This window comes from Poecilia latipinna, unplaced genomic scaffold, assembly GCF_001443285.1.
Source record: "Poecilia latipinna isolate Pla-1442-1.1 unplaced genomic scaffold, P_latipinna-1.0 Scaffold427, whole genome shotgun sequence".
NCBI classification, from domain to species: domain Eukaryota; kingdom Metazoa; phylum Chordata; class Actinopteri; order Cyprinodontiformes; family Poeciliidae; genus Poecilia; species Poecilia latipinna.
The window spans coordinates 365,702-374,978 of record NW_015113043.1 but is presented as its reverse complement, the minus strand read 5'-3'; the positions used below and the strand labels follow the sequence as shown (position 1 = coordinate 374,978).

General features: G+C 37.1%; 2 protein-coding genes across 4 annotated transcripts in view; both read right to left on the bottom strand.

Annotated features, from left to right (window-relative positions):
* Positions 1-308: 308 nt before the first annotated feature.
* LOC106950893 (ADP-ribosylation factor 1-like) lies at positions 309-5,932 on the bottom strand. Of its 3 annotated transcripts, none has more exons than XM_015038057.1 (6): positions 5,644-5,932; positions 2,790-2,870; positions 2,586-2,695; positions 1,847-1,918; positions 1,243-1,365; positions 309-1,151 (listed from the first exon to the last, which is right to left on the bottom strand). In XM_015038057.1, the coding sequence occupies exons 1-6, from the start codon at positions 5,708-5,710 to the stop codon at positions 1,065-1,067; spliced, it is 540 nt and encodes a 179-aa protein (XP_014893543.1). In that variant the 5' UTR covers positions 5,711-5,932; the 3' UTR covers positions 309-1,064. The 3 variants fall into 3 exon arrangements, with proteins under 3 accessions (XP_014893543.1, XP_014893544.1, XP_014893542.1); XM_015038058.1 differs by lacking the exon at positions 5,644-5,932 and adding an exon at positions 3,789-3,866; XM_015038056.1 differs by lacking the exon at positions 5,644-5,932 and adding an exon at positions 3,016-3,237.
* An 861-nt stretch (positions 5,933-6,793) lies between these two features.
* LOC106950894 (ADP-ribosylation factor 1-like) overlaps positions 6,794-9,277 on the bottom strand; it is a 7,705-nt gene continuing 5,221 nt past the window's right edge. Inside the window, exons 4-6 of the mRNA XM_015038059.1 lie at positions 8,878-8,949; positions 7,526-7,648; positions 6,794-7,415 (exon numbers count right to left, since the gene is read on the bottom strand). Coding sequence (XP_014893545.1) covers positions 7,329-7,415; positions 7,526-7,648; positions 8,878-8,949 — 282 coding nt within the window. The 3' untranslated portion in view covers positions 6,794-7,328. The remainder of the gene's footprint in view (positions 7,416-7,525; positions 7,649-8,877; positions 8,950-9,277) is intronic.

Genomic DNA, 9,277 nt, shown 5'->3' with positions numbered 1-9,277 from the left:
CATCCCAGCTTTGCTGTTAGTCTGTTAAAATAAGACAATATGACTCAGTTACCTCCATCTTTCATGATATCAAATTATTCTGACATTCACATTTCATAATAAATCCAATTTAAAATGTTGGCGTGATGTCTGCAAAAAAACTAAAGCATATGTGTTTCTCTCATTGTTTTTATGAAATGACCATATAATTTGTAAAAACATCAAAAAAAGCAATAAAAAATACATCTGGTTGTGAAAAATGTTTAGAAAGTTTCATAGCACTCTGTAATGCATGTAGAAAAATAAAGCAGATCTGTTTATTTTTCAAATTTTTACTGTATTTTATTTCTAAAAACAACCAAAAGAAATCTCAGTACACAAAGTTGTGTAGAAAAGCAAGAAAACTGTCACTGAAAGAATATAAAATCTCTTCGTAAATTTACAGATTTTACAATAAATACAAATAAATCAAGAGATTAGTGTAATATATGCTGAAAAATAAAGCACATTGGTTTGTTGTTCTCCTTTTTTATGAATTTACCATCAAATTTGTAAAAACAACCAAAAAAACGTGATTGGAAGTGCAAAATGTTGATTGTTTGAAGCAAGAAACTATCAAGGACAATATAAAATCTATCAGCAAATAATTAACATTCAGATTTCACTATAAATACAAAGTTTCATAAGATATTAATGTAATATCTGCTGAGAAATGAAGCATGTTTATTTTTCTAGTTTTTTTGCGAATCCACCATCAAATTTGTTGTAAAAACACCCAAAATAACAAATAACATCTTTTAGAGCACAAAGTTGTGCAGAGAAGCAAGAAAATCATCAGAATAATTATTAGAAAAAAATGACAGTCATGTAAATATCTCAACTTTTCCAAACCCAAATTCAAATAAAAAAAAAAATCAAATAGTTTCTGGTGATCTCTTTTCAGAGAAAAAGTGCGATAGTTTTACAGGTTTGGACGTTTTCTCAGAAAATCCTTCAGGTTTCTCCAGGTAAACGGTGCCAGGTAGGCACCTGGTGCCTTCAAAGACTCAGCAGGAACGTCAGAAATCAGAGCTTCTCAGAAGCAGCTACTTCTTCAGGATCTGGTCGGAGAGCCAGTCCAGTCCCTCCACCAGACCGGCGCCGCTGACGACACAGGACGACTGGACGAACCACTGCAGGAACACACACCAGGTCAAAGGTCGCTCTCTTCCTAAGCGTCCACACACGTCCAAATTCTCTCTGATCATCACAGGAAGCACCTACCGGCTGCCGGACTCCTGATAGGCTGAGAGCCTCTGTGATGTCATCGACCGACATGACTCTGGGTAAGTCCTGTTTGTTAGCAAAAACCAGAACTGGAACGTCCCTCAGCTCATCCTCCTCCAGCTTCATGACAAACACAGAGTGACTGTATAAAAAGGCTGTGTGTTACTGTTTTAAAGGCAACGATGTGTAATGTCTTGATGCGCCCACCAGAGGGCGATCTAACAGATGTAACAGAGAGAGAGAGAGAGAGAGAGAGAGAGAGAGAGAGAGCCTGCTGACTGGCTTGTTATCTTCACAGTGATGTTCATTCATGACCAAAATAAGTTCTGTTTCGTTCTACTCTGGTTCATGTTATTGGGTTTACAGTAGCACTACATTTATCAGGATATTTAATTTGATTTAAAATTTGGAAATAATCTACTTTAAGACTGAGACGAGACCCACTCCAGAAGTTTCTGAACAGATAAAAAAAAAAAAAAAAAGTCTCAGTCCAAACCAGAGGGCAGCAACCCTTCTGACCCTAGGAGCCATTTGTATCTTTGGTTCAGCTAAACACATTTGTTTAGCTTTAGTGAGTTTTATGTTGCAAACAGAAACTCACCTGCATAAGAAGCGTTTCTGTGGCCTCTTTAATCCTCTCTGAATCGCTGCTGTCAACCACATAAATAAAACCCTGGAGACAAACACAGCAAATGTTAAACAAATATGACCTCATAGAAACACCTATTACACCCTGCTAGCCAGTGGGGGACTTCTTCTAATGCACTGATAGCGGCACTGATTTTTCATTTAGCACTTTTGCTAACTTTGAAAAAGTTTAACACACTTAGTTTACCCTAAATTAATTTTTCAGGATATAGTCCAAAGTAGTAATCTACTTTGCTGCTTTGTAAACTAAACAGAAAGTTTTGGTTCCTGAATGTTATGAACGTCAAAGTAGTTTGACGTTTATATTCATGCTCCTATTTTGAAGTGGGAGAAGGCCGTTTTACGAAGTCTTTCTGTTTCCTCTCATGTTCTCCACACATGAGCAAAGACAAAATGCCAGTTGACATCAGCGGTAACACTTCACAAGTAAGATGAGCATATCACAGTTTTTTACTTTGTGAATGGAATATTTATTTACTGTATTTATGTCCACTAGGACATAAGTAGTGGAAAATAGTAGCTTCTTCTTCCTACCTAGGGAAATGCTCACATTAGCTAGCATTTCATTGTTCGATGTAACAGTGGTGTCCAGCTGGCTTTGAAGCCAAACACTTTTCTCATGGATGCATCAAAGTGACTGAACTTTTCAACCAGAGGCTTCATAAGTACTTTGACACCTGCAGTAGTTGTACCTGCGTGTTGGCGTAGTAATGTCTCCACAGCGGTCTGGTCATGAGATGATAACCAATATCCCAAACTGTGAAACTGATGTTTCTGTGCTCCACCGTCTCCACGTTGAAACCTGAACAGGAAAACACATGCATGTGACTTTAAAACGCTGCGGTTCTTTTACTCTGAGGTGAGATAGGAAGAGGTCAGAGGTCAGAACCACTCACCGATGGTCGGGATGGTAGTGACCACGTTGCCCAGCTTGAGTTTGTACAGCAAAGTGGTTTTACCTGCACCATCCAGACCCACTGCAGACACAAACAGAGGAGAGCTGTCAGAACCAGAACCAGAGCTGAGTTCTGATACAGGGTGGTTTGTTTCCCACAGGTCCCCTAAATGTGCAGGTGTGTAACGGGTACCGCAGAGGCGACACCAAGTCGACAGATAAGTTTCCTGAAATACAGGTGAGAAAGATGAGACGGGACAACAGAGTGGCGTAACTTGTAGAATCTCTGCAATTATATTTATTAAACATTTAATTCAATCAATTATCCAATAAAACAAGCTTAAACTCTTAAATAATATTAAAATCAAATATTTCAAAATCAAAATACATCAGTCTCATATTCAATTCTCAGCTTAACAATGTCAAACTTAAATTCTCAGATTATATTAAACTCAAATTATTTAGATAAAACCAAAATACCCAAACATATTGTCTTTTAAAATAGAAAAGAAAATATAAAATAATATTAAATATATTACATAAATATATAATTATAAATATTAATATGTACAACATATTATTGACATATTTATATAAAATATATAATTTAATATATTAAATATAATATATACATGTATTATATATATTCAATGATAGTAAACACCTCAACCAAAATACATAAATCTGTACATAAAATACTATGTTACGTCTATTTAGAACTGTGAGGCCATTTCCCCACATCAGTTTAATATTCACAGAGTTCTATTAAACACTTTAACTTAAACTCAAAACATATGTACATCTAAATGAAGGTTCTCCCATCAGTCAGCATATTTAGCCAGTATAACGGTCTATTGTTACACCTGGGAGGGTGAGTAGCTCTATGTCGCTTCATTTCGACCTTAACATCAAACGTACAACGGTCGTCACACGTAACTAACGGCTGGCTAGCCAAATTAGTTAGTAGCAACTCTTACAAAATACAATAATAAAACCGCACCTTGCAACATGTAACCATCTGGCCAGAATAGTTGACACAAAGCGAAACTCGGTTTTATAAGTGGTTTTCCACCGGATAGTAACCAACCTGAAATACAGGTGAGAAAGATGAGACGGGACAACGGAGTGGGCAGCAATCCGTGTATGGTTCGGAGTTTCTGGGATCTCTGTGGTTATGAAGGAGTTCAGAGGAACACACAGAAAACCGCTGCGCCATGTCGCCCCCTGCTGGTTGGCTTATGCCACACCATTCTCACTAATCTCATGAGGATGTGAAACAAATTTTGTGCCTGTCACAGGCGCATAAATAACACTTAGTGGTGGATTTATAAAATACATAGATCCCACAATTTAACCGGAAGTGATTAAATTGACAAGCTGACAAGCGCAGCGTAAAGCATAGATGAACCAAGACCAACAAAAAGAAAATATATATGGACACTGTGTTGACCAACCAATGTGCAAGAGAACTGTAACAAAATGGCTGCTGTTGGGATGGACAGAGAATGGAAACATGTCAGACGATGTGGACAAGCTGCCTCCGATATATTTCACTACCTAGTGAACAGGAAGAGTGCGTACAACATGGAGGAGCTTCACGACCTGAAAGTTATGGACGCATACAATCAATGTTTAAACGGATTTGTAAAGAATGTACTAACTTCATGTGAATAACAAGGTTATGGTGACTGGCAGAGTAATTACGTGTAGTTACTTGGGCTGTAGCGATTCCTCGAATGATTCGAGAATATCGATTATTAAAATTCTTAGAGGAAAATTTATCTGCTTCGAAGCTTCATAAAATTATGTTTTAATTATTTAGCGCACTGTGTTCCAGCCGGGTGATTATATGTGTTGCGCAAGGCTCTCACTTCCGTCTCTGAGTTGTTGCTAAGTGGTAGCAGCAAATAAATCAAGATGTCCCAAAAGCATTGGCGGACTGGCACAGGGGTATTTCAGCAGAGACGTGCTGCGCAGCCCAGAAGTTCGCTCTTCATGCAGAAGGTAATATGAGGCCTTACACAGAATCAGGATTTAGCTCTGTCAGCAACAGAAACAGCAACATTAAACCTGTCGGGGAAAACATAAACTAAATTTGCTTTGCATTGTCCCCACATTATGACAATGATACAGTATGATCCGTTTAAATATTAGATTCTCCATTTATATTGGTTGTTGCTATGTTGTTGTACGGTATTTTAAGACACTGTTCAATATGCCCCTTTTTAACTTTGAGCCCCCGCCCCTCCAAAGGTCTCTGCACGGCCCTGCAAACCCGCACAAACTGTTAAATATAGAAAATACCAACCAGAATACTTTTTCCTCCATTGCTTCCTGGCGCCCTTCTCTGGCACAGCGCCCCTATAGCACTGTAAACACTGCTCACTCACTTTTATACATATATATATATATATATATATATATATATATATATATATATATATATATATAATCATTTCATAGTTGTCTTACCTATGTATTTTAATAGATTTTATATAATTTTTATTTTTTTGTGTGTGTGCAAAAAAACGGCATTTGTTTAAAAGGTGCTATACAGATAAAAGTATAAACTATGCTACCTCCTTTACCACCTGGACTTCAATGAAATCACAAAAGGGCCTATATTACAGATCTGTTACACTTAAAGTTAAATATTTCAACTCAACTGTATTTTGTATTTTTATTAATCATGGCTACGGATAATGAAAACTGTGTCTCAGAAAATTTAAATAATACAAAACTGTTTTGAAAGAGCATATTTAATGTATAAATATGTTATGGCCCACCGTATCTGCATTCCCAGAGTTTACCACAGTTTTACAGCCAGAATGACGTCACAATAACCACAAACTCACCCATTAGAATCCTGACGGGATTCTTGGAGGTGAAGATGGAGAGGATCTGTGAAATGATGGCTCCCATGACGGCGGTTCAGGTAGGGACTGTCCGGGTTGGGCTGCGGGTCTCCGAGATTGGCTATTTGCCGTGTTTCTTACAACACCGTGGGCGTGTTTCTCTTCTCCACGGCGTCATCTCAACAGCTGTCAGCACAATCCACGGTGGAAGGAAGCACGTAAACAAAACCTGGATCACTGGGAAACTCCGAGGCACCTCATGACCTCACTTCCGGGTTGCTTTCAAAATGTACTTTCAAAATAAAGGTACTCATCGTTTGACATCAAACATCACTAAACATATAATGATTTTAATTTATCTATTAATTTAATTATTTAATAAATAGTAAATTAATAATAGTAATTTATTTATTTATTTCTTAAAGTTTAGACCGGAGGTGTCCAAACTTAACTGTTTAGTTGAAAGCACATGGCGCAAAATAATTATATTTTTAAAATTTTTAAAGCAAACCCTTTGTTCCCCTTATTTTATATGTTCCGTAGTAAACAAAAAAATATACAACTTTATTGTCAAAGTCAATAAATTAGTTGAATCTTTGTAGTAAACTAAGCAGTGAATCATTGCAGATTGTGTCTGTATGTGACAAGACCAGTTTTTATTGTTTTTGTTTGTTTCTTTGTTTTTTGTTTGAGTTTTATTCACGCTGCAAGAATTGCTATTGATTAAAAAGCAGGTTATTCATTAAGGTTGTAGTTACTCCAAAATTTATATGAACAACAGAACTTTATTGATAAATGAGAATCTATTTGCAACTATTTCTAAAGATGTTCATCTGTAAAGAAGGTTGCCCAATACACATATATTAATATTCATTCTGATATCACTACGTTGTATTTGCTGTTTTCAGAACAGCTGAGTTCCAGATGAAAACATGGTTATAAAAGTTTGTTTATGATCCACTTATTACACAAAAAACAAAATTACTAGTTTTAGTCATTTTGAAAAATCAAATATTTTTTTTATGCAAAATACTGTGAGACAAGTTAGAAACCATGACTGACGCCTTCTGATTATCTACTTTAGTTGGAAGTATCATCTGAACAAACCACAAAACACATGAAAGAATAAAAACTTAAATTTGGTCAAAAATTTGACTTTTTAAATTTTATTTAAAAACTTTATTCTTTACAGTCATACTTGTGCAGTTAAGAGTCTGTCAAAATCATACGATAGGATTTAGCTGCTTCTGGCTTTTATTATATCAAATGATATCAACATTTAGATTTCACAATAAATACAGTTTCATAAAATATTTGTGTAATACCTGCAGAAAATTAAAGCACATTAAGGCATATTTGTCTCCTTTTTTGGTAAATTTACCACAAAAACTTCTTGTAAAAGCACCCAAAATAAACAGCTAGTGACTGGTAGTGTACAACGTTTTATGAAGAATCAAAAAATCATCAGGAATAACATAAAATCTTACAGCAATGATATCACAACGAATCCAAACCCAAGTAGTTTCTGGTGATCTCTTTTCAGAGAAAAAGTGCGATAGTTTTACAGGTTTAGACGTTTTCTCAGAAAATCCTTCAGGTTTCTCCAGGTAAACGGCGCCAGGTAGGCGCCTGGTGCCTTCAAAGACTCAGCAGGAACGTCAGAAATCAGAGCTTCTCAGCAGCAGCTACTTCTTCAGGATCTGGTCGGAGAGCCAGTCCAGTCCCTCCACCAGACCGGCGCCGCTGACGGCACAGGACGACTGGACGAACCACTGCAGGAACACACACCAGGTCAAAGGTCGCTCTCTACCTGTAATAGCCCTAAGCGTCCACATGAGACCGCCTGTCCAAATTCTCTCTGATCACCACAGGAAGTACCTACCGGCTGCTGGACTCCTGATAGGCTGAGAGCCTCTGTGATGTCACCAACCGGCATGGCTCTGGGTAAGTCCTGTTTGTTAGCAAAAACCAGAACTGGAACGTCCCTCAGCTCATCCTCCTCCAGCTGCAAGGCAAACACAGAGCAGGGATTAGAGTCTCAGATTACTGTAATCTGGCTTAATCTCTGGAAATTATTTCAAACTAACATTATTTTGAACAAGGTTTTTCCTTTCTTTAGTATTCTATAGCAATAGTAGATTACGTGTCCCTGCTGCATGATGCTGCCACCACCATGTGTCACGGCAGGAACAGAATTTCAATACAATCGTGTTTCTACTTTCAAATTGAGAAAAAACTTCTTGAGATGTTTTATAAAACAGATATTTAGGCTGGATTCCCACCAGCCCTGTTAAGTTTGCAGCCTGCTTGTCTGGTCAAAGTCTGGTCCGCTTGGGGAGATGTGAATGTGCAATCGGACCAAAAAAGGGAACTCTGGTCCACCTACAAATCTCGGACTGGGTTTGGTTGTAGTGAAATTTTTTGGGGTTCAAATGCAAATGTGAACGCCAGTGGACTGGAGACCGCGGCCCTAGCAGGAAGTGGACTGTAGCACAGAGCATTCTGGGCAAATACAACCAAAAAATATATGCTAACTGGCACTGGCAGGAGAAATGACTTATCCTTTACCACAGACGAAAGAGAAATCCTGCAACCACTAAAATCTAACGCCACTCCATTTTTATTTGCGTTTTGTGAAACAGGAAGTTGCACAAAAGCTGGACTGTCTCCTTCAGAGGATTTTGTGCTGTTTCCATCAGTGGTTCTTGGTGCAGTGCCCCCACAGGCGAGGAGGGGAACAGGTTGCTCAAAGGGTTTGGTTAGTTTGACACACTGGAGCAAGAAAGAGAACCACAATTGAACCCGTCTACCGACTACCAGATGGGAAAAACAAAATAATCTCAGTCCAGCCAGAGATTATTATTTTAGGGTGTAAAGGAGTCAACAGCCTTTAGACCCTAAGATACGTTTTTATCTTTGGTTCAGCTTTTGTTTAGATCTACAAGAGCAACTCTTCAAAATGAAAGATTTTGTTTTTCAATCTAAAGATATATAATTTTCATCTTAGTTAAAAAAAAAAATTTTAATAGAAAAGCACTTCAAAAAGCATGTAGTTTACAACCTGATGAAACTAAAGAATTACTTACATTATTAGTGTTATTCTATGTGGAAATATTATGAATATATTGTACTGAAAAACCCTCTACATTTTAAAACTTTGCTAAATTTCTTAGGTCAGTTATTTGTGCAAACGTCTCAACATGCACTGAGTTTATGTTGTGAACAGAAGCTCACCTGCCTGTGCAGCTCATCTGCAGCCTCTTTAATCCTCTCAGAGTCGCTGCTGTCAATCACAAAAATCAAACCCTGAAGACAAACAAACGGAAAATTAAGCAAAAATGGTTGCAACATTTATTGTATTAGAAAAATCAGCTTACTTAATTGTGATAAATGAAAATTTTCTACGGATGCGCTATGCATCAGCATTAACATTGATATCAGTTGATTTTTGTCATTTTTTAGCGATTGCTATCACTCCAGTAAGTTTAACAAGTTAATTTATTTCCATCTTGTTTTTATTTGTGTTTGAGTTTTCTGGTTATTTATTACTAACTAGTTTACATTAGTTTAATGTAACTAATAAACTGGTTACATTAGCAGCTAGTTTAATTAGTTACAATAAAGTAGTTACTAA

What these genes read in the sequence shown, in the direction of transcription:
- LOC106950893 (XM_015038056.1), bottom strand. Translation starts at nt 3,097, where the DNA reads ATGTTTAATAAATATAATTGCAGAGATTCTACAAGTTACGCCACTCTG. An exon ending in CTTTCTCACCTGTATTTCAG is followed by an intron (nt 2,871 to 3,015) that starts GAAACTTATCTG and finishes TTGTGTCTGCAG; the next exon opens with TGGGTCTGGATGGTGCAGGT. An exon ending in CACTACCATCCCGACCATCG is followed by an intron (nt 2,696 to 2,789) that starts GTGAGTGGTTCT and finishes TTTCCTGTTCAG; the next exon opens with GTTTCAACGTGGAGACGGTG.